Source organism: Candoia aspera, chromosome 2 (genome assembly GCF_035149785.1).
Source record: "Candoia aspera isolate rCanAsp1 chromosome 2, rCanAsp1.hap2, whole genome shotgun sequence".
NCBI lineage: Eukaryota > Metazoa > Chordata > Lepidosauria > Squamata > Boidae > Candoia > Candoia aspera.
Genome location: NC_086154.1, coordinates 175,487,898 through 175,513,420, shown reverse-complemented (window position 1 = coordinate 175,513,420; position 25,523 = coordinate 175,487,898). Strand labels below are relative to the sequence as shown.

Here is a 25,523-nt window from a genome sequence, read left to right as displayed (position 1 = left end):
TAGACAGTGGATGCAGTATGCGCATGATTAATGATACTTCTTTCTTTATTGAACTGAACCCAAGTTCAAAGGAAGAAATCAGTTTGGCTGATGGAAAAACAATCCCAGTGAAAGGGGAGGGGTGCGCCCTCCTAAGGTGTGGAAATGGAACCACCCAGAGAAATATAATGGCAACTAACATTTTTTATGTTCCAGGATTGAGAATGAACCTGATTAGTGCATCTGCCCTCATGAAGGAGGGGCATAATCTTCGATTTAAAGGTAACAGATGCAAAATAATGGATCAAAAAGGTGTCTTTTTAACAGGATTCCTAGATCAAGGTTTGATTTTTCTCAATTGAGGCGCCAGACATGGCATGCATGGCTAGTCACCGAGGAAGGGAGAACAACAGAGCCACTTTTGGGACAGACGATTTAAACACAGATTCAAATGCAATTCTTCAAGTGAAGAAAAATGGATTGGCAAGCAAGGACTGTAGTAAGACTGGTGCAAGGCACAAAGCCTGCATGCAGGGAAAGGCTACAAGGCCTGCAATTTCAAAACAAAGCACCAGGTGCTCCAAGCAGCCCCTGGAGCAGATCCACACCAAGCTATGTGGGCCAATTCAGGCATCTGTTGGTGGTAACAGATGGGGGAAGTAGCAATGACAGTTGCTTACCTACAAAATAGATTACCAACAAGAGCAACAAATGAAACAGAGCCAAATAAGAATCCTCTAACCAATAGCACTGCAGAAGGGGTAGGTGATGACTTGTTCAAAGTACCTTACCCATTGTTTTCAGATGCAGCAAGCAGGCAAGCCCAGAGAGAGGACATCAAGACGGAGACCGTATATGCTCTTGATGAGCCTATCAGTGGATAAGCCAAACACAATTTTGGGGTCTATTTTGGCACCCAAAATTTTTGGCTTACCCACAAGTATACACGGTAAGCCCTTTACTGGAGTCCCTTCTCGTGTTCATTTACCGTGTGGCTTATTGTAATGTGCTCTACAAGGGGCTGCCCTTCCAGACCACTCAGAAGCTACAGCTGATCCAGAATGTAGCAACATAATTTGTTATGGGCCCATTTCAGTACCCCATTGCTACGTAACATTGGTTACCAATCAACTTCTGGGTGCAACTTCTAAAGCCTGTCATGACATAGAGCTTGGCTGAGGGACTGCTTCTCTCCTGTTGCTTCTGCCGTAAGTTCCCGTGGTACTTTTTGTCATCTGACGGGGCTTAGGAAGCACACCTTATCTGTCATGGCACCTGCTCTTTGGAATAGCATCTCCCCATAAGTTTGAACTGTCCCAATCCTGCAAGCTTTTGAAGTATTTTTGAAAACCCGTTTCCCCCCCAAGCTCTGGGATGAATTATGGTGTACTCATCTGGTATGCAATCTGTTTCCCTCGTTATGTTTACTTTTTGAAGTATTGTATCTGCATTTAATCTATTTAATCTCTGCCACCCAGCCAGTGCTGAATTGGGCAGTCTCATACATCTAAATTATAAATACTTGATAGAGATGGACAATCCTAATTAAAATGTAGGTATTTAATCAAAGCTTGGTGTTTGTATACTCAAAATAAAGATTCCATTAGGAATCTTTCTTTAGATTCAGAGTTCCCCTCAATGATCCAGAAATACTATTCAGAACACAAGATTGTTATAGAACAGCTATATTATGGGTTGGGGTGGTGGTGAACTCTTAGTGTGGCATTTTGGAACTGTAGGCCTTTGCTTATTTAAGTAATCAGAACTATGTTACAGAACCTAGACCCTCTTGAGTGCAGCAGTTTATAAATCTTATATTATTTTGATGGTTTAGTTCAAGGTGTTTTTATGAGAAGGGGCAAGAAAATTTAAATAGTATCTGCCTTGACACTAAAAGCAGAATGCAATTGCATTAAAGAAAAGTTGTATTTATAATAAACCAGTTTCCAAAATAAACCTAATATGATCAAAATACTAGAATGATGAGAAAATTTCAAAGAGTTTTCATAGGTGAGAAACTTTAAAACCACAAGATGAAATGGCATGGACCCGAGATCTAGCAATTTACCCTTACCATTCTAACTACAGGCAAATTTAAGCAAGGCACCAACGAAAGGGGGAAAAGACTAGGGAACATCCCATGTAGTTGGCATCCCATTATAGGTCAAAATATGTGCATCAGCAGCTAGTCCAATTAATTAGCTATCACTGTCTGGATTTATGGCTTGGCGATTGTACAAAAAGGCATTGTCTGAACTAGCCATATTTAATCCCTACACTGATCCCTACTGATGAGATTGTTATAAACATTATCCTCCAGCAATAGTATAGCACTACATGAGTTATTCAGACTCACTGTACAAAGATCAGTCCCCAATGTTAGGAAGAAATAATACTCAAAACCTTACAATTAAATGTTACTTTTAATAGGAAGTAAAAGGGGATGTGCATAATCTTTAGAGATCCAACAAACTTGATTGTTCATCTATTTTTCCACTTTCTGAACATCTCTTCAAGACTAAAATATTTCACAAAGCTTTTAAACAGAAGAGAAGGCAAGTTACTGGACAGTCCTTATTAAAGCAATACAAATGACAATAGCCTTTAGAGGCCCAGAGATTGAAACTATAAGGTTACAAGCATTTAAAGACACCTAGTTTTGAAATACTTGCAGCTGTATTCATCAGATCAGTTTTACTTTCAACAAAATATAGGTAGGATGGAATCTGATTTCTTCATAAATACTTTCACTAGATTGGAGAGTTTACATTTTCTTCATTGGCAATAAAAAGTGCTCAATTCACAAAAAGGGATACATCAAACCCAAAACATGCAAAGACAGCTGTTTGCTTTTCTTTTTAAAAAAAGCTTTAACATAACCCAATTTTAAAGTAAGCAGTAATTAGGTTATCTTGCATTTGCTCCAATTGTTTCCTATGTGTATATAGCCACTCCATTTATTTATTATGAAAGAAGCAAAGGGGTAGGGACAGGAAAAGTTCTCTCAAAATCAATGATCAAGATTCTAAAACAATAAGTGGTTTAAATCTAGCACTTCAGCATGAAATAATGGGCATCCTGCAAAAATTAGATACATCTGAAGCAGCAAAACCCCACCACCTATTTTTGGCATACGTTTTTAAAGTTATTCAAATATATTTTCTCTTAAATTTATGAAGCCATCATCCAGTGTTACCATGAAATACAGACTGTTGATTCTAGGTAGTCTTTGCTATCTCCAAGACCAATGTTAATTAAAAAGAAACAAAAGCAGGGCACCACGCTAATTTTGGGATCTAGTATACTAAAAGAGTGAAAATTGGAGTGGGGGGCATGAACTTACAGTTTTTATAGAAGAAAGGAACTAAATATCTGCCCCCCCCCCCAAAAGCTAATTTTTGGTGTATAGTATTTTACACTTTGATCTGCCGCATCTGATTTAGAACAGATGTGCTTGTCTTTTCCTGTATCCTTTCTATATTTTCCTTCTTCTCCCTTTCCCACTCCCCTTCCCCCTTACACCAAGTATCATGGATATGAGCCCAAGTATCCCAGACAATCCAGTGAACAGCTAGTGTAATGCACTGGTGTGATGTGAGATTTTAAAAGTCTCTCCCTTTCAATCTTCATCAAAGTTCTGCTGTAGAAGGAAGTTGGCTGCCAAATTTTCATTCTTCTCGCATGCAAAATATGCTTGTATCACAAGTCCTTCAGGAAATCCTAGGGCCTTTAACTATAGGAAAGAAAAGGCTATTAGAATTCACATTTACAGTATAAGCTTCTTTGTCAGATCAAGTATCAATGATCAGTACTTTTAACTGTTAAGTTAGCAATATGAGTCCCGATACATCACACAATTGTTGCAGATACAAATTTGTTATACTAAAATCTTGATGTGGCAAAACTGGACTGAATGCTGAGCCTGAAACACAGAAAGTAGACTGCGCAAAAATTACTCAAATATATTGATTAAAGCTGTAAAATTATGAATACCAATAATAAGCAAGTTCATCTTTCAACTAAACCTTTCAGTTCAGAACCCTGAGTTTAGAAGCAAATGTTAACACTGTGTAAGTATAAAAGATATTAAGACTGTACATACAACAAATAACTACATCTTGCTTTTTTAGCATTAGATTTCAAAACCGTGTGTTAGTGTGCTGACAGTGCATGCATAAAAAGTGCTCTCTGCAGTGAAGAACCACATTTAATGCAGTAACATCTGAAATAACTTCATTTTCTACTTTGAGATATTGGAATAAAGGTTTAATAGTTTGAGGAAAATTATTTATGCACTCTGCATGAATACAGCCTGAGGGAACACACACATCTCTTTCATACTATAAAACACTATACAAATGCTATGGAAGTGTTAACATGTCACAAAATAATGAACTTAGAATCAGTTGGGCTATAGGTAAAGGTAAAGGTTTCCCTTGACGTAAAGTCCAGTCGTGTCCGACTCTAGGGGGCGGTGCTCATCTCCGTTTCTAAGCCGTAGAGCCGGCGTTGTCCGTAGACACTTCCGGGTCATGTGGCCAGCATGACGACACGGAACGCCGTTACCTTCCCGCCGAAGCGGTACCTATTGATCTACTCACATTTGCATGTTTTCGAACTGCTAGTCTTTTGGATTGAATATATCTGATGTACTTCAAATACTGAAAAAAATCCCCTGCTAAGTATTATTCACTTTATGAGAACAGCATTAAGAAATAGAAAAAGTGAAGAACATAACTATATGGTCTGTGTTAATCACAAGTTGAATTTGTAATTTATTTACTATTATTTTTATGTGACTCCACTTCCAAAGGACACATACAAGTTTATACTTTACAGCAACAATTATCTACAGCAATACCTAAGTCATTAGTAGTCATAAACCTATTACTAAAAATGTAAAACTCACAACTGCTAGGCATCCTGAAGCACCAAGGTCTTAACCCTTCTGAAGGCTTAATTTATCTCAGGAGAGAATGTCATTATGATCTCTGGGAAGAGATGCTTCAGAGGGTTGGTGCCACAAATTGAAAAGCAGTAATCTACCTTTACTCTCCAATGAGGAGAGCCTTCAACATCCCTACCTGGGATATATATACTGTCAATGTATAACAGTGTATGATTTGCTGACAGAAGAGGTGTATTCAAAGTTCCAGCCTACCAGTCACATCCTGCTACGGGATAATTCCACTCCTTCATCCTCTCTACATCTATCAGCCAGCATTCATTCTTTGGATGTTTGAGAATGTTTTTTTTTCCCCACAGCTTTGTGTTGTTAATTCCCCCCACCCCAGAGTTTTTGATTTCCTGTAAGCCTATGGCCTACTGACACATGCTTTATACAGATTTTGGTTATGTGAGGATTAATTAATTTTTGAAATTGAAGGAAACTGGGGGGTTGAGAAAACAATTAAAAAATGTTCAACTCACCCTTTCTATAGCTTCTTTTTCCTGAGGCGTTACTTGAATATAGTTCATGTGACGGCTTCCAGCTTCAGCTACTCCACCTCCACTTCCACTACCACCACCTCCTTGTCCTGACTCCTGAACAGGTTCATTTAACATCTGAATGAAATGCTCTTGATGTTGGCTTATTTGCTATGGTGCATGGGAGGACAAAAGCAAATAATATACTGAAATAAAGCATATGCATTCCTGCTAATTACCTTAAAAACCATTATCTCCTTCTGAACTATAAATGGTAATGTATAAGCGAACAGAGACCAAATAGTGATATCAGGCATGCCTATATGGTAAATTTATATACTGAGAAACCTTTATAACTCACATGTCATTTCATTTACTTTACTCTTTCCTCATCTGACATTACAGTTTTAAAAAGAATGGGAAACTACAGAAGACAATCCAGGATGATTTAAAAGTCACCTGCAATAATTGAGGATTTTCCCGTCCTATTTGTTGTAATAATGCAGGCAAAAGTGATGGATTCTGCTGAATAATTTGTCTCATCTGCTGGAACTGAGGCTGGTTTCGTAAAAATTCAAGAGGATGTCCTGAAAGAGGGGGTACATTTTGAACAAGATTGTAAGCAAAAGGTGAGACTTTCTCAAAAGCTTTTACAAGACCCATGCTAGAGCCCAGTGTAATTTTTACCACAGTTGCTAATGATGGGAAAGGGTGGAGCTGTTAATCTGCCTGCACAGAACAGCTCCATGGTAAAATCTATGACAGAGCGGTATAGAAACCTTAACTGGAAAACCAAGAACCTTTATAGACCTCCCTGCAAAATTCTACCAAAAACAAAACAAAGCACCCCAACCCTACCTATAAGAGGAACAATCAAGAACAGATAGCTGATATCTGTAGAATTGTATTAGAGGAAAAAACTCATGTCTTAAGGGCTGTTCTGCAAACCATTTCTCTGCTGAGTCAGACACAGACTTGTAGACATGGCCATCTTACCTCCTGTAGAGCTAGTGGTAGTGGTAGTGGTAGTGGTAGTTGCTGCAGCAGCAGCAGCAGCAGCAGCTACTGCTGAAGATGGGGAAGCCCCAGTGCTGGCTGCTTGAGGGGGGTCAGCCATACCTTGACTGTCCCTATCTCCAGGGATACCCTAAAATGAACATAATCTTGTTAAAGAATCCAGGGTTAACTAGCCTTGAAAATCTGTTTAGCATACTGCTCAAGTAGGGTATTTACTTATTTACTTACTATATTTTTATAGCAAAGCACAAACCACTTTGAAAAATTCTGATGAAGGACAAAATTCTGTCAAATTTGCTCACATTATTGATAATGCTTTTCTTAACAGATCATTCTTATCTGTACTAACATCATTTGGGATGTAAATTCTGAATATGAGTACTTAAAACTCTATTTCATACACTACATGCAAGCATGATTGTATGTATGTATAAACAATTAATATTCATTTCTCCTTCCAGCTGGTAGCATCATTTAGTTGGACATGTCTGGTCTGAAAGCTAATCAGGGGCAGCCCCAGTAAATACTTAAATGGAAGTATCTCCAGGGAATATTGGGACTCTAGATTACATTGGGAAGTAAAAAGGCGTCATGAAAGAAGGCAATGGCAAACCATTTCCATACTGCTGCCAAGAAAAGGACATGAAGTCTAAGGACTGAGCTTGAATCAAAGGAAAAATTCTTACTGTTATGTTTTTCTAAAATCTGCCATTTGTTCTGTTTATTACTTCTGCAAAAATAAAAATCAGAGGGCATCAGATTGAGTAAATATATTCTAGACGTCTTCCATTCAGAAAGATCTGAATGCAAGAAATTCAAACCATTAAGCAGTTTTGTTAAGTGAACACAGAAATAAATAAGCTTTTTATACTGATGTACATACAGCTCTTTTAATTTTATTAATGTTTTTGCAGCTCAAATGCTAACACCCAGAACAGCTAAAGAAAATAAATCAACTGATGTTCAGCTTTTATTATAGGAGAAAGTTCATTACTAAGTCATTACTTTATACCTTGTCCCTAAATTTTGCCTTTCCATAAAAAAATCTGTCACGATCAGACTTAATTACAGAAGGGCAATCATGAAAAATTAAGAAATACACTCACCATTAAAAGATACTCCACTGCTCTGTCAGGATTATTGAAGCTGGCTCTCAGTGCAGCGATTACTTGCTCTCTTTCATACCCCATTGACATAATCTCAGTCACCATATTTTCATATGACTGACCTGTCACTTGGAAGTTAAAAGAAAAGATATAGACGAGAAAGAATAAATGCAAGTTTTGAAGGAAGAAGGGAGGAAATGACCTATTGGTATATTCAAGTCAAGCAATAACAACACAACAGGATTTGTATCAGTTATTCATTACAGCAATCTGAATTCTGGTGATATGTTATTTCCTGCTATTTCAAGTTCACTGTATTATTAACCAAAACAATTCATCTCTCATGATCCCAATTTCTTCTTTACCAAAATCACATACGCATTAGCTGTAATAATGTATTTCTGACTTTAAATAGTTGACTTATAATCAAAAATAGAAACTGATTCCCTAGATAAAAACCAAGTTATCCTTTTTCTTTTTTCTGTTCTTTTATAAAATTCCTTTCCTGGTTTACCATTCAGTTCAGTTCTTATTATACAGCCACCAATCTGTACGTTTTTAAAAATAATTAAAAACAGTATCAGAGCACAAAAATTATCAATAATAGCTGTGGACAGACCTGCAGTGTTAAAAGCAGATGAGGGGAACACAGAAGTGATTATGACCTTTAAGAATTCTCAACCATATATAAAAACAGTTTTAAAAAAAAGGCTAAAAGCCACAGCATGCTTCAGCTGTCACACTCCATCATTTCACAGTAATCCATCAGAGTTCACATTTTACCAACTCTATTCAGCTCTAACCAGGAATGTTATATAGAAGGGTGGAGACTCTTACTCAGCCTGAGGGCTATATTCTCTCAGAGATAACTTTCCAGAGACGACATGCTAGTAGTAGGCACTGCAGTGACAATCATCAAGATTATGTTTCCCTGTTGGCCATTATGCTTTCATTTCTTAACTCTTACCAGCAACTTAGCAGCAAAAGACATTTTTCAGATGTTTCTAGATTCAGGGGAATCAAATCATTTGGATTGACTGGAACCAGTTTAGCAAAGAGGCAAGTGGAATGGAATGGACCTAGAAGGAGAGGCTGAGAAGACAGCTAACACTGACAGATGGTTCTCACCATGTTTCATGTTAAAATCACTGCAGATTTTGTCCTGCAGAAATGCTGGATTGTAGCAGCAGATTTGAAAATATAATACTCTGAATAAAATGTTGTAACTGGATATAGACTAATGTAATCTAATATAAAACCAACCAACCAGAAACCAATGTCCAAATAGCCCAATTAAAATAGCGCAAACATTAAAAAATGCTCACCCCCTCTATTGCATAATTCAACTGATATCTGCTTGGAAATAGCCTGTGTATAAAATGTACAGGCATCCATGCTCACAAAAACTGATCTCATTGGAGCAACACTGGCAGCTGGGGCTGGGGGCAATAAGGTTAAACCTGATGGGACTACAATTCTGAATTGCTTGTGTGAATAGAGGGCATTCTCACAAGTAACGTCTACTAAAATGTGTTTTATTGCAAGATACCAAACAGTAACAGCTTAGATGAAAGATTCAAGTTAGAACAATTTGCTAGTAATTTAGAAATTCAGATAATTTAGCACTTAGGTTGAAATTCTGTATGGCTGTTTTGTCTTCATGAATAATTTAGTATTGAAAACCTATTTATTTATTTATTATGGTAACCCATCCCAATCCGCAGACTCTGGGCTGTGTACAACAGAGAAAAAATACAGAATAAAAACAAAGATATACAACCAATAGAAATCCCTAAGATGACCACAGAAGCATTCAATCTGATTCCCTCCTACATTATTCCCCAGCCATATTTCATGCAGAAAACCAAGAGGCAAAGGCAGCCTGTGATATGGGAAAACAAAAATATTAATTTAAGATAAAGTCAAGCAATTGGCATCTTAAAATTATAGTGGCTAAGAGGGAAGAGGAAGATGATGATTTTTTAATAATTCTTTTATAAACAAGCCACTCAATTAACTATCAGGAAACACTTACCAAGTGCACTTGTAGCATCCTCAAAAAGATTTGATCGAGAAGCGTCTCCTGTTGTACTGTGATGGAACAAAACAAACATGTTTAACAGATGTCCCATGAGTTAAGATATTTTTCTTATTAAAAATTTGCTAATAAAGAATCTAAAATGACTAAGAATTGCATAATAAAAACCAAGCTTCATTGGCAAATGTTTGATTTTTACCAGTTAAAGTGCTGCAATAGAGCTCAAGTCTGGAATCAACTAGTGACACAAAAGTAAGACACAGAACAGTGCAAGATACACATCTAATAGTTATAGCTTATTGAGTTTTGATCAAAAGTCACATTAAGTATGAATTTAAGTATGAATCTTTATTTAAAATAAACACACTTGTATTGTTGTCTACTGAAAATGACTTAGCGGAAACCAGTAACACTTTTCAAATTAATACTGACAAGCATCACATCTGGCCACATTTCAGGAAAAAAATGTTTAATAGCACATTAACTTACAAATCAATTAAATAAAAAAAAAAAACAGGACTCATATAACAAAACGTACTCCCTTGCTTACTACTGGCAAAACTGCACCAATGCTAATCAATAAAAACATCTTAACCAGGAGCAAAGCTTTTGTGCCTGAGGTGACCAGACACGATTGCTAAATTGGATAGCTGGGACAAAAAAAAAAAGGATCTTGTCGGAATACCAGCTACCCTGCTGCCCAGCAAGCTCCCTTCCTGAGTTCCTGGATCTAGAGTCTGGCTAGAGTCACAAAGCCCTCACCTTTTAGTGTTGGATGACTTCAGTTTCCATGTCTTGGGGACTGCCTAAGGAGATCATGGCTTCCATAGGCTTCTCCCAGGTGATCTTGGACCTAACATATACAGGTGGCCATAAATCCATGTTTTGTGTTTGCCTCCAAATGTGTGATTTGGATATGGAGGGCATAACATTTATCCCACTGCCACGGTCAGATCACTTCCTGTTCCAGACAAGATTGGCTGCCACCCACAAACTCTGCAGAGTGAATGAGCCTATTAGAATGGTTCATTCCGGAAGCCTTATGGATCCAGTAAGATTCTGGCAAGCACTTGGGGAATTTCCCAGCAATCTGGCAATCAGTTCCATTAACTGCCTGACTAGCTGCTGTGGAGAAGAGGTGACTGGGCTCTTCCAAAGCATGTTTCCAAAGCCAGGGAGAGGGGCAGTCAGCTGCATCAAGGAAGTAGTTTAATTAAGATGGGGTATTTCATGCTTCCTCCTTAAGAGGTCCTCTCTGGATTCCAGTTTTTAGTTAAGACAGCACCCTAGAATTGTTTATACGCTACAGTCTTAAAATAATTTAATGACATGTTGTTGTTATGGATTTTCCTAGGAAACTGCTGAGAATTGTATGACTGTGGCCATTTACAAATCTAATAAACAATTACAGTACTACTCCCACCTGAGCAAACGGGACTTGCTGTCTTTTAATAACTAATCTCTATATAAGTTCAAAGACAAACAAGAGCCACATGTATAATATGGTTCAACAGCTAAAACTTTCACACCACAAAAGCTTTAAAAAGACACAGAATATAAAAATACAACTGCATGCTACACTGTCTTTCAATATGTACTCAGACATAGGAAGGAAGGAAGGAAGGAAGGAAGGAAGGAAGGAAGGAAGGAAGGAAGGAAGGAAGGAAGGAAGGAAGGAAGGAAGGAAGGAAGGAAACTTCCCTTTTGGTTGCAGACAGTTTTTGATATCCTCTGCATTTAATCTGAATTTGAGTGAAAAGCAAGCTTTTGATTTCCAGTATTCTGCAATACCTGTCTGTAGATGTCGGGCTGGTGGCTGGTGGTGTTTCTACTGGTTTTTCTGATTTTTCTTCTACAGTAGCACTTACAGGTGCAGATTCACATGCTACTGCAGCTGGTGTCGAAGCAGCAGGTACAGGTACTGAAACTGGTGCAGGAGCAGGAGAAGGTACTAGTTTGGGCACAGCAGCAGGGGTTGTAGAAGTAACAGTAGTGGTGGTATCATTTGACTGCTGTGTTGTAGTTGGAGATGGAGCAGCTGCTGCCTTGGGCTATAAAGATGAAGAAGGAAAATTCCTAAATCAGGTCTTTCTCCAGGTTCATTGAAAAATTACCTCCTTACTGTAGTTTTAAATTGTTTCATGTGAATAATGCATAGTTTCTCACATGCATTTAGAGTAGTTTTCTCCAGAAGAGATTGGCCTGCACAAATAATTCAATGAGTAAACCACTCCTCTGACCCTGCTCCTCAAAGCTGTAAAGCAGTCACAGCAGACTGAAGGCCCAGCACAGTGCATACCCTGAAGACCTCAAAGCAACCACATCGAGCCTTTAATCAGCTGCTTCACCACTTGAAAAAGTAAATCTATAGTCAGCTCATCTAATGATTTCCATAGACCCAATAAAAGAATTAGGGAAGAGCAGCTAGGTGATTAATGCAGCATCTCACAATACAAATACCAGTGATATTATCTAGAGTGGGGAGAGAACATTTAGAACTATTTGTAATATTGCAGTATTGTAACCTACAGTGTGATCTGAACTCCATCTATTAATGAAGAGATTAATGTTAAAAAAATCACACACACACACACGCATATGTATTGTGTCATGTCTTTAATGAAGGCATTGAACACACTTTTATTCTTCGTTTGAAATGTCTAGGAATAATCAGCTTTCTAAAGGGGATAAGTTGAACCAGATGCTACAGTTTATGAAGACTATCAGATGTCAATTGAAGGGGCTTTCACCTATTACACAACACATACTTTGGCTGTCACCACTGAAATCTACTCTTCACAACACAGGTTTATGGAAGCGAAGCATAGTCCAATTAAAACAAAAAAAAGATACTAGCAAATCTCAGAAAAAGGTTTGTTGATATTCAGGAAGATGGGAAGGGCTACAAAGACTTTGGCTTTCATCAATCCATGGTCAGGCAGACAATGTCCTAGTGGAGAAAATGCAACATCATTTTTACTCCTCCCAGGAGTAGTTATTGGTGTACCATACCCCAGAATGGCACAAAGAACCCCAAGATAATGACAGGCCACTCCTCACTGTCTAGTATCAGTGTTTATGAGTCTGTCACAACGAAAGCACAGAACAAGAGGGGTATACAGAAATACCAAGAAGAAAACCACTATCCTTCAGAAAGCACATCAAGGTTGCCAAAGAGACCTGGATGATACAGCAATGTCCTGTCAACAGATCTGATGAAACTAGAACTTTTTGGCACTAATGAGAAATGTTACATATTGAAAAAACAACACTGTAACAAAATAACTTCATCCCCAAAACAAAGCACAATAGCAGATATATCATGGTTTGGAACTGCTTTGTTGCTTCAGAATTTGGAGAGTTTTCAATAATCAAGGAACAATGGATTCTAAATTGTACCAGCATATTCTACAGGACATCAGGGTATCTGCCCATTAGCTGAAGATTAAACAAATATGGATCATGCAACGTAACAATGATCCTAAATACACCAGTAAATTTACAATGCAGCTGAAGGCAAAGACTTTTCATATTTTGGAATAACCAATTCAAAGCCCAATTGAAATGTTCTCAGATGACCTGAAGTGAGCAGGTTATGCAAGACAGGTCAAAACTATCAGTAAGTGGAAGGAGTTCTGTAAATGGGCCAAATCCCTTCAAGTCAATATTGCCTGCTGATGAAAAGGTACAAGAAACATTTGGTTGACTTATTACTGCTAAGTAAGGTAACAATGGTTACATGCTTAACCTAAAGCTTCACATACTTTTTTCCCAACAAAGACAGTGAATGTTTCTTTAGTTACAAGTGCTTTGGTGTCACATCAGAACAAATCTAAGTGACTTACAAAAGCAATAAATCAAATATAATCATACAAAAAAAATAAATATCCAATATCAAACTAATTACATTATACAACTTCTAATATTTATATCCCTTGGTCTGGGGTGCAGATATACAACTGGGTATTATCTGCATATTGATATTGTACCCCAAACTGTTGAATAACCTCTCCCAGCAGTCTCAAGTAGGTGTTAAAACAGAATGCTGGGGTATCTAGCCCTGGGGCACCCTATACTGGAGTGTATAGGGTGCTTAGAAAGGATTAGAAAGGATCAGAACCACTGCAAAACAGTGCCTCCAATACCCAATCCAGAAGAATACCAAGGTCAATGCAATAAAGTGCCTAGAGATCTTGCAGGAGAAATCTGTTCCCTATGTTCTGCCACAGGTCATCCATAAGAGTTTCCATGCCATGCCTGGGCCTGAATTCTGACCGAAAAGAAACTAGGTAATCCATTTCAGGGATAGTTGACTGGTATAGCTGAATCCAAGATGCCTTAAGGAGTAGGTACACCAGAGTGCTCTTGGCTTCTAATTCTGAGTGAATGATTTTGCGTACCAAGTGTTTGCTAACGTATCACAGTGGCCATCTAATGGATCTTTTGACCCACCTTTGTCAATTTAAAAGATACTGCTGAATGGCACTCAATAAGAATGGAGAAATTTCTCCATTTTGACACCCTTACCCCAATAATGTAACCCCAAGCTTGGGCACATATCTGTGTTCAGTTAAGTTCACTGCTGTTCAGCCAACACACCTCCAGCTGTCTCTCCTGGTGCTTCAGCTCCTGCAGTTCCTCAGTAAACTAAGGAGCTCTCCAGAATTGGCACACAGGGAGAAGCCACTCAGGGCAATCCTGTCAAGAGCTCTCAGTGCCTCCTTATGCAAGAAGCTGACCAGGCTCCCAACAGAACTGCCCTCCAGATTGCTGGGAAACTCCCAAAGCAATTTTTGAAATCCAACTGGGTCCATCAGGAGTCCAGAGTGGGTTATTTAAATGGATCCAACCACCCTGTGGAGTCACGGTGTACCCCATAGTCACCAGAAAGGGATCTGTCCATGACAAGGGTAGATGTTAGCTCAATGTGTTCAATAAAGACATGACACAAAATAGTTCTTTGAACTCACATGAAGCTCTGATGATACTGTAGGTCACAATAAAGGAGGACTATAGAAAGTTCACAAACTTTCACTATTATAAGACAATTTAGTACTACCACCAAACTTGTACTAGAATATACAGTGAAATGCAGTCCACAAGTAACAGTAAGGGAAAATACCGTATCAGGATTGTATATTAATCAAGAATACATCCAGAAAAACAATAAGGTTAATGACAAAACAATAAAAGCAGGTGTATAGTAGAATTACCAAAATTGCAGGAAGAAAAATTAAAAATGACTCTTAATTAAAACAATTTAGTGAAAGTTAAATGTTTTCTCATTTTGAGAATGCATGTATTCTATAATAACTTATAGAAACTTGTAACATTGAAGTAAAAGTTTAATGTGCTTTTTATTTTGGTACTTTATTCTGAGAAGCATGTACAAACAAAAGAACAATGAACAATAACTTACTTTTGTTACCATAACCACCACAAAATTCTTTTCATCAATTTTGTATTCGTTAAGAGCAGTATCATCATTAAGTATTTTACCTGGAAAAGCAAGCAGAGATTTCATATAATGTCAACTTTCCTTAACATTAAACATCTTCACATAAATGTGATGATTTGCTCATTCTATGTAGAAATCTACAGGTGGAATCAAATAGCACTTATTTAAAGCTGATTAACTATTATTGCTAGGTTTATATCCTGCATTTTATTTTGCACACCTCAAGGTGACATACATTAATGCTCCCTCCTATCTTCCCCACAACCACTACCCTATAAGGTGCATTGGGCTGAGAGAAAGTTCAAGTTTCTATTGCTATTATCATATATTAATTATACTTTCCCCGGTGACATTATTTATACAGTACTACAGAAATTATTGTTCTGGCCAATTCCTCCCATTTCATGCAGTGCCCCTTTGTACATATGACTTGTCAGCTGGGATACTTTTGGACACAGGTTTAGTGCTCTTAAAGGCACATATCCAGACATAGTGCACCTAATGTATTACAGGTGCAGAGCACCTCAGTGTATGTGCCTGTCAGTCTAGCAACTTGTCCAGTTCCATCCTGCCACATGTAAAGAAGGCCACATGAACTTCTCCACATGAGTTTTTACTAAAAATAAACCAACTGGCCCAGAGAGAATTCAAAAGAACATCCCAACTTCATGAGATAGAATAATCACAGCAGCTGAAACAGAAGAAAAGCCTTTTCCATCTAATACTATCCAACACAGGAAAGCTTATTCCCAGGCTCTTTTCAGGATGAAATATTCAAAATACATGTATTTCATTCCATTTTGTACCTCAAAAGGGAGAGCCATTTCATGCTCAAAAAAGGAGGGGCGAGAGCAGGATTAGTGATTTTTCAGAAATATACAAGGAGTTATGGAACTTAAGATATGTTTTACTAAGGAGTGCTAATTATTTATGAAAATAATATTTTTACTGTGCTCTATGGGAGAATACATCTCAGATTCTCATCTCTGTCATATGTTCAAGGAGGTTTTGGGTACAAAAAATACTTTTGCCAAAAGATTGAAAAATTAGAAAAGTAAAGACAGCACAGTTAAACTTAGTCCTGTCTTTTTTTCCAGCTTCTCTTCCCTTCCACTTCTATGAAAAGGCAAGAAAACTGACTATGGCACAAAATGTATTGGGTGTAACATGCATAACTATTGAAACATCAGTAGGAAGAGGAAACATATCAGCCATGTGCATGTTTGTTTAAAACTAGGTGAAAGGTCCCCAGTGCAAGCACCAAGTCGTGTCTGACCCTCTGAGGGGATGCCACTTTTGTGACATTTTATTGGCAGGCTATAGAGTGGGGTTGTTTGCCATTGCCTTCCCCAGGCATCACCTTCCCCAGCAAGCTGGGTACTCATTTTACTGACCTCGAAAGGATGGAAGGCTGAGTCGACCTGAGCCGGCTACCCGAGAATCCAGCTTCCGCTGGGATTGAACTCTGGTCGTGGGGAGAGCTTTCGGCTGCAATACTGCCGCCTACCACTCTGTGCCACCACAAGGCTCCATTCAGAACTAAGGCTTATGATATTCAATGGAAACAAGCTATGCAAGGAATTTGTTGATAAAATTCGAAATTACTTAATAGCTAATTGATCTATTCTACCTAATCGAAATCAAACAATAAAAGGATTAAAGTTTATGCCATTCACAGGGTACTATTAATTATTTATTGCTTCTCTAACCATTCTCCGCCCCATCCCCACAGAATTTCATAATTACATTACCTGCATATATTAATTTTTGGCCAGCTACTGGAAAAGCATCTTTTCCCTTTTCCGATTCAATCTTCTCTTTCAATGCTTTCACCTACAATAAATATTTCTAGTTAAAGGAAGTTCAGTGGCTTTCATATAAATCATCAGGATAATAAATTCTTTATGTTCAAAGTACCAGCAAATGCTTGATATTTTCTGTATTAGTAGTTTAACAGTAAGCCAATTCTGACTTCTGTGGAAAGACTATGTTATAGAAGATAAAATTAAGCATTAGAAACAAAGTTTTCCAACCTCAAATCCATATACAATAGGCAAAAAAAAAGTTTTGTTGTCCTTGAGAATATTCTAACACACACATCTCTCAGTCTTTAAAGGCTGGTAGGCACTATTGACATTTTTAGAGTTCTCTCACAAAATGGCAGCCTATCCACCAAATGGCTACCAATTGGTTATAATACACCCATTTACCAGATAGCAAAGAGAGAGATTGCTTCCCTCCACCAGCTTTCCAAGATGCTGTTTATTTCTCTAGCATACCATAGTCTTCTTTTCTAGATAGCTGTTCTGATCATTCCAGAAGTGTTTCAAGTTCAAAAAAGGGCCATTTCAAGCCCACAACACTACCAGAATGACTGAAACAGCATCTCAACACTTTCAGTAACGTAGGCAGGTTTTGTACACAGTTTTAGAACTAATCATGTGACAATACTGTGAAAATTATTTGTATTTTCAACCAAAAGTGCATTTTTAAAAAATGCTTATGAACACTGTATCAGTAACTACTTTGATTCTGGATGTTCTGAGTTAGATCAGAGATGGATGGATGGAAGTTCATGCAAAGCTACTTTCCCACTCTCCCTCCCCTGGAAAAGCAGAGCAGTTATTCGGGAAGGAACCCTAAACTCTCTGAAGAGCCTTTTCTTGTAGCCAAGCAATGTATATGATTTAAGATTTTCTTCATTCCTGAGAAGTTCTCCAATTTACCAATTTAAGCTGCAACGGACCAACTAGCCTCTCTATACATATGCAGGAATGCTCAACAGAAATCCTTCATTCTCTATTACACTGGTGCCTTTAGTCAGTCACTAAAGCAAAAAAAAAAAAAAAAGTATGAAATTAATTTCCTGACCAGAAACTCCTATTTATAGCCTCTTTTATTGCAAACTTGTTCTATTACAGGTAATCCTCGACTTACAACCATTTGTTTAGCAACTGCTCAAAGTTACAACAGCACTGAAAAAAGTGATTTACAACTGATCCTCACACTTATGACCATCGCAGCATCTCTGCGATCACGTGATCAAAATTTGGGTGCTTGGCAACCAGCATGTATTTATTTATCGCTCATTTATATTTACGATGGTTGCATGTCTTGGGGTCATGTGATCGCCATTTGCAACCTTCCCAGCTGGTTTCCAACATGCAAAATCAACAGGGGAACCACATGATCCACTTAATGGCCACCATAAAAAAGTCATAAAATTGGGTGCAGTCACTTGATGCCTCGCTTAACAACTGCACTGCTTCATGACAAATTCTCTGGTCCCTATTGTGGTCATAAGCAAAGGACTACCTGTAGTTCATTTGATGTACAGGACTGCAAAACTAGACCTGATTTAAATCAGTTACAAGGGTCAGAGGTGATTTAAGGAGTGAAACATGTGTCTCTTTTTAAATCAAACTCATTCATACTACTGAGCATTATTTGCCACTCTAGGGAATTTTGCTGTTGCATACTGTATTAGATTATTATATATAATCCAGTGCAGATGCTGCAAAATGTCTACATTGCAGCATTTTACTCATACAAACCTAACCACACGTCTGATTTTCAAAGCTAGCATGCAAAACTCTTCCTTTAAGTCTTTGCTCATGTTAGGCCAAATATCAAGAATAAGTACTGGAGTAAGGATTTTAGTCAAACAATGAGATATTCAGAATTTTTTTTAACCTTAATTGTAAGAACAGAAGACTGTTGTAACCCATCTAGTAAAATAAATTTCACTTTCTTACAATAAGACACAGCAGTTTTAACTTCCTATCAATATCCAAGGAAACTATGAGGTAGTTTGCAAAAGAAAGGGCAAGTACAATTAGTTCCCATCCTAAAGAAATCCATTAAGCCACATCATCTTTCAAGACCATCTACCTCACATATATTTTCAATCCAAGTTTTAGGAAGGTACTCAATTAAAATGAAAAGTTAAATAATTATAACCACTTTTAAAACTAACCTTCTTGAAGCTGGTGTTGTATTTTGAGAACACATTTTTTGGAAAAATCTGTTCTAAGCCCAGCCAGAGGCTTTAAAGAAACTGGGGAGAGAACACTCTGCAGAATACAGATGTTTAGTACTAAAATATAACATTTTTATATAGCCCTTCAAAAACTATTGATAATAGGCTCACAGACTTTAGGAAAAGCTAAGGGAGAATCTATCCCTTACCACTTAGTTACTGTTTTCCAAAATTGCCCTCAATAATTTTTTAAAAAGGCAGACTTTGGCCCAAGAGCCACACTCTAAAAAGACAATACCCAAAATGGGTAGATAGTGAAGAAGAAACAACAACAACAACAAAAACTTAAGCTCTTCAGGTGAGAGATATGTTGGTATTCATATGGATTTTAGATTAAAATAAACTAGCACCACTACACCCAAATAGCCAGGCATACATATTTTCATACTGCCCATATTATATTTTCCTTAGTTAATTTAGAACTACTAAAAGAACTGGAAAAGATATGAAATGAGCAAAAATTGCCAGCTCATTTGAACTTCCAATCTGCCTGAAAACTACTGTTCAGTTAAATACTGTATCATTTTGTAAAAATTACTCTTCTAAGTACAGAATATAAAGGAAAGCACAGATTCAAAACCTGTAGGAACTGACAAGTCAAGAGGAAAAATGTAACCAGCTATCATTTCACTGGTTCCTACTATTACCATGTGTTTTATCCAACTGCTTTAAATATATATTTGGCATTTCCAGGGCATCAATTAAAGCTGAATCAATCACCAGAAGTGAAAATAAAAAAGAACCTACAAATAAAGGCTTGCTAAAGTTAATTAGAATTTGTTTACTAACCTAGTAAAAATCTTCATGTTTTAAATCTTTATAAGAATTTTTGAATGGGAGACCAAGAAATATTTAAATGTTTATCACTTTTAATCACCTCATTAACAAAAGGTAAAATTCAGCAGAAATTAAGCAACATCTATCCTATGCTCCCCATTGGTGTTGAAAAAGGATGTGGGATGGAGACTTGAAACTATAAATGTTCAGCACTGCAAGCAAATGATTATTGAAGAAACATAAAATCCCAGTGCCAAAGAAATCAAGCTACCAACACCCCATTAACTACCAGAAATCCTCAGAAAGCTGCATGTATTTGACTCCAAATATTTCAGTTGTGGTTCATTTTTTGGACCCAAACAAAGGTATTATTTCAATTTGCCATTATTTCCTATGACAGTGCTATAAAAAGGTTGAGTTTTGTTCTTTTGGGACACAAAATAGTTGAATTTTGTACTACTAGAATAAAATCCAATTAGTAATGCCCCACTGAATATTTTAAAAGTAACTTTAAATCCTGTTATTTTTTCTGAGGACATCAATTAACTCTATACTAATATTCTATAGAATCCCATACCATAGTCCAGGAATTCTCAAACTTCGTGATACCATGACCACCTAAAACAATGAATCTGTTTGAATCCCCATGAATAAAACAAAGGATTTGATTGGAGATAGGGATGGGCAAGAAATAAGTACTGTATTCCAATTCATTTTAGCAATTAAAATTTAACCTATGTATTACAGAACTTTTCTAAATTTGCAATCCTGCCTGCAGCAGGCTGGCACAAAAAAACAAAACAAAACCTGAAACAAATTTTAACAGTGCTCCCATGTTGCCAGTAGAGGACTGATCAGTTTTTTGTTTTTTGTTTTAAGTGGCCTTCCTCCTCCTCGGCTTAGAGCATTATATCAACCTTAGATGACATAGTACTACAGGTAGTCCTCAACTTACAAACACAATAGGGACTGGAAAATTTATCATTAAGTGAGGCATCACATGACCATACCTGATTTTACAACATTTTTGTAGTGGTCGTTAAGCAAATCACCCCAGTCATTAAGTGAATGACATGGCTCATTGATTTTGCTTGCCGGAAGCCAGCTGGGGAGGTCACAAATAGCAATCATGTGACCCCAGGCTGCTGCAACCATCCTAATGCATGCTGGTTGCCAAACGCCCAAAATTTGTTCATGTGACTGCAGGGATGCTGCAACAGTCGTAAGTGTGAGGACTGGTCGCAAGTCACTTTTTTCAGTGTCGTGGTAACTTCAGATGGTTGCTAAACAGATGGTCATAAGTCGAGGACTACCTGCACTACTACTACTAATACAAGGCATTCTGGAAATACCAGGGCTGTAAGCTAGCTTTAAAGCTAAAAATAAAATCCTATAAACCAACAATTCATTTATGTACTGTTGCAAAGAAATTGGCATGAAGTCACCAAGAATTCAACTTGACCTGAAAGAGACGTTATCTTTTTATTACCAATTTTATTACAAATGAAATATCTGAATTTAAGACAGGAATTTGATAAATTGTTCGTTTTTATTTTACATTATTTTATGTATATTTAAAAATGGATCAGTAGATCTACTGGTTTTTTTAAAGAAAAAAAGATAGTATTTTGTCTTGAACTGCACTGTGAGTTCTGAAGAATGAAAACACAATTCTGCCCCATATTCCAGAAAGAACTGTTGATAAAAATTTGCTCCCAGACACAAATCTCAATTTATGAGGAAAACAAAAAGGGCCCTTGATAAGAAATCCTTTCATGGACTACAATATTTGTTCCAATACAACATAAACCACCTCCCCAAATCATGTTGTTATGAAAGTATCTAGAAAATATGTAGTTTGACACATACAGAAAAAGAAATATTACTGAAGTTGAGATTATTTATAATCTGTAAACAAAACTGGAAAACTTGGATAGGGTCATACTTCACAACAGAAGCTTCTAACTAATCAATTGCAATACTTTAAGTCTGGCATGAAGGATTAAAAAACATCAGCACTTGCCCCACTATTTAGGATATTTGCCAACATAATGGAGAATGTGAAATCAGGACTGGAGAGATCCAGGTTCAATTCTCAAATCAATCATGAGACTTAATCAGTGGCCCTAGGAAATTACTAATTCTCAGCCTAAGGTCTTATACATTCATGGTGGTAGAAACATTATGTATGTAACTTTAAAGAAAAATGATCCATTAATCTATATTTCTGATCACAGAGATAAATCAGAAAAGTTTTTAAAACAGTTTTGAGATATACTACCAAAGTTAAAATTGCACATATGATCTGTACTCCAAAGCATTTTAAACAAACAAAACAAACAAACAAAAACAAGCCTCTCTGGAGATTCCTCTGAATAGTTGTACATAGATATGAGATGAATATGTAAACATACTGCATCAAGATTTCAACAAATTTGTTGAAATTAAATTTCCTGAATCTATCCACCTCCCACTAACTGCCAATGTATTTTGCAATTTGTTCAACATTTTGCAAAATCTACTTCTTGCTGACATTTGCTAGAATTTCAGATATCACTCTTGGAACAGAAACTCCAGAAAGGTTTTTTTCAATATGCTAGAAAAAAATCTTTCTAAAGTTTAAGTTTTTAATGAAGCTATATCTATACACAACTCCAACATTTTAAACAAACTTGTCCTTGCCCAGACCAAGATACAAGCATTGAGAACAAGTGTATGCTTAAAACATGCATAAGCTGAACGCAGGAGTAAATTAAAACACCTATATCTGCCAAACTCCAGCTACTGATGCAAAATGAGCAATGTAAAATAAAGAGCGTATTAAACCATGGGCTGGCTTTCAATAACTTGTGAGCACCAGAAGTCAGACCTATTAGTAGTTGAAATACCAAAGTGCAACTTAAACATCAAGCACTGCTTTTCTCATTTTTTTACAAACACACCACTGACCACCAGACAACAGAAAAGCTCTACTACTGAAAACTGGGAAACACACTTTCCTATCAACTTTTTGAACAAACAGAACTCACACTGGGAAAGGAAACAAAAAAGATAAGTAAGAATAATTATTTATTAAACTTGTATGCTGCCTGACTCAACGACTTTGGGTGGCTAACAAATAAATAAATTACAATCAAATCAATAAAAGATGGCAAGTGCAATGAAGTGAGTGGTCTCACTTTCCCTCCCAGAAGGCCTGGGTGAAGAGCCAGGTCTCCACAGCTCTTCTAAACAGCAGCAGAGCAGGGGCCATCTGGATCTCAGGGGAACTCTGTTCCAGAGGGCAGGCGCTGTGACACAGAAGGTGCACTTCCTGGGTCCTGAAAGATGACATCGTTTAATCGAAGGAACCTGGAGTGCGCCAACCTTGCACCATCAAATCAGGCTGGCAGATGTTATGGGAGACGGGCTGTCCCTCAAGTAACTAGGCCCTATGCCATGGCTCAGAAATTATCCTCAGCTATCCAGATTTGCCAATGAGCTTTAATTCAGAACGCCTTATTTAGTGCATTTAATATAAAGATACCCTACTTCTCCCAAATATCAGCAGAATGCTTACGCAGCATAAATTTGCAGAGTTTACCTCCAACGCATACTGTACTTAGATGCGCGGCGTCCTTCGCCTGTTCAACCCAATGCAGAAAGCACTCCTCGCGGAAACCACCCTTAACCTCCAGGAGCAAAAACTGGTCTACCTTCTGCCCACCTCTCACGCACACAGCCCATTCCCTCCATTCCGGGGTGGGTGGGGGGGGGGGAGGCGAGAGCGCGCGCGCGCGGGTCCCACACGCATTTACACCCCCCTTCCTCGTGCAAACCGAAATAACGCCGAGTCATGGCAAAGCCCTATTCTAGGACGCCGCAGGAGCCACTCGACGAACTCCTGCTCCAGTCGCCTTGCTCCGAACACCCTACGCCGTTGGCGCGGGGGGGGACAAGGGGGGCTGGCGAATATTCAATTTAAACGTCACTTCCCACGAGGGGGGAGCAGGAGAGGGGACCCGTCCCCTTCCCCGCCTCGCCGAAGGACTCGAAACCTGCGCCAAGGCCTGGCGCCAAGAGGAAGCCGCAGTCTCCTTTCTCTCCGCAAGCCCCAAGTTTCTCCTCTCTTTCCGTCCCTTCCGCCCTCCGCGACTCAAAGGCCTCCCACTCTCCCGGCCCCTCAGCATTTTTCTCTCGCCAGACGGGCCCCAACTTTTCCCGGCAAAACTTCCCGCAACGCTGCGGAAAATGGGCCTCGGAATCCCGTCCGTCCAATTTTGGGGGTCCACCCGCAAGCGCCCGCCCCCCCCAGCTCCAAGCTCCAGCCCGACCTCTCGCCCCCCTGCCTCAGGCCGTACCGTCTCGCCGGAGTCGATGTCTATCTTGAAGGTTTGCTGCTGCAGGGTCTTCAGAGTGATCTGCATGGTGGCTGCTGGCCTCTAGGCCCCGGCGGAACCTACCCCGCAGCGGCCTCAAGACTGGGCGGCGGCAGCGACAGTTCCCCCCCACCCCCCGGGTCCTCTCACTGCTCCGGCCTAGCTTGGCTTAAACTACGGTGGGAGAAAGGGGGAGGAGCCGAGGGAGGGGCTAAGCGAAAGCAAATATTCTCGCGCACGAAGGAGGCGTTACCCCACTTCTCGCGCTCCGCTCGCAGCCCAAAGGCAACGGCCGCCGCCGCCGCCAACGTGACGGCGATGACGCAATCACTCGTGACTGCCCGCCCAAGCCCCAGGTGAAAGGCTCGTAAGAGCGCGGAATGCGCAAGAGCGAGAGGCCAAGGAAAGGAACCGCCTTCCCCCTCCCCCACCCGCTGGGAAAGTGTGGGGGAAGAGCTGCGCACGCGCGGAAAGGAGTTTCGGCCGGGGGCGGGGCAGCGAGGGGGCCGGAGGGAGTCTGCTCGTCGAGGCGGGCCAGAGAAACAGAAGCGGGAAGGCGTCGGCGGAGAGGCTTTGCGGGAGGAGAGGAAAGCGATCGGAAAGACGGCTGATGCCCGCCGTAGGGTGGAGAATATTTCCTGGCTGTTGCTATTACGGACCGAGTCCTGCACTCCCCGAGTTTTTGACCACCGCCTCTTTCTTCCTGAATTACGTTTCCGGGGAGTGGAGAAAACCTCCCTTTATAGCCCATAGGCGTTGCTCTCCTCTTAATTGCGAGGAGAGAACGCTCCGCGAAGCCGACGCTGGGGTTGCAGCCCTTGCACGCGTTTGGGGGGCCGTCCTGTTGCGCCAGGGGCTCCGTACTCGACGTGCGTACGATTACTCTGCAGATTCCTTTCGTGCGCTCGTGGCTTTTCATCGTTCACGGGGGAGCCTAATTCGGGTTGACAGCTCGATTTATAGGCCTGTCCTCTTGGGCAGCTTCCAAATTACGTGCAGTCCTGTGCAGTTGCCGTGAGCTCGTCTGCGTTAAGTAAAGCTTCAGCGTCTTTGGGATTGCAGTAGCTTGAGGCGTCTGAGAGGACTCTGGTGGCCAGCCCAATATTAGGCTAAATCAGCTTAGTCATGAATGAGAGGTTTTGGGTTTTTTAGGCCCGGGAGTTCCCTAGCCCTTTAGATATTTTTGGTTTTGCAATGTAATAGTAGGTGGCTTTACAGTGCCCTTAATATATGTTCCCCCTCAGCTAGGGGGCAGTACCATCCATGGTAACTCTTAAAAAACCAAAACAAGCTTGCGCCTGGTGTGAATCTGGATGGGAGACCA

At 39.2% G+C, this 25,523-nt stretch overlaps 1 protein-coding gene across 2 annotated transcripts; it reads right to left on the bottom strand.

Moving 5' to 3' along the window:
- Positions 1–2,383: 2,383 nt before the first annotated feature.
- On the bottom strand, positions 2,384–24,415 carry RAD23B (RAD23 homolog B, nucleotide excision repair protein). 2 transcript variants are annotated; one of them, XM_063294938.1, is made up of 10 exons: positions 24,182–24,415; positions 16,777–16,858; positions 14,987–15,066; positions 11,359–11,618; positions 9,565–9,620; positions 7,530–7,657; positions 6,403–6,553; positions 5,866–5,993; positions 5,410–5,577; positions 2,384–3,712 (listed from the first exon to the last, which is right to left on the bottom strand). In XM_063294938.1, exons 1-10 carry the CDS (start codon positions 24,245–24,247, stop codon positions 3,599–3,601), a joined length of 1,233 nt encoding a protein of 410 aa, XP_063151008.1. In that variant the 5' UTR covers positions 24,248–24,415; the 3' UTR covers positions 2,384–3,598. The 2 variants fall into 2 exon arrangements, with proteins under 2 accessions (XP_063151008.1, XP_063151009.1); XM_063294939.1 differs by lacking the exon at positions 16,777–16,858 and having other exon boundaries at positions 24,182–24,408.
- Between the last annotated feature and the right edge of the window lie 1,108 nt (positions 24,416–25,523).

Excerpts from the sequence above, each read along its gene's own strand:
- RAD23B (XM_063294938.1), bottom strand. The coding sequence starts at position 24,247 with ATGCAGATCACTCTGAAGACCCTGCAGCAGCAAACCTTCAAGATAGAC. Across the intron at positions 16,859-24,181 it reads ACATCGACTCCGGCGAGACG|GTGAAAGCATTGAAAGAGAA; the intron begins GTACGGCCTGAG and ends TATTTATTGTAG. Across the intron at positions 9,621-11,358 it reads AGCCCGACATCTACAGACAG|TACAACAGGAGACGCTTCTC; the intron begins GTATTGCAGAAT and ends GTTCCATCACAG.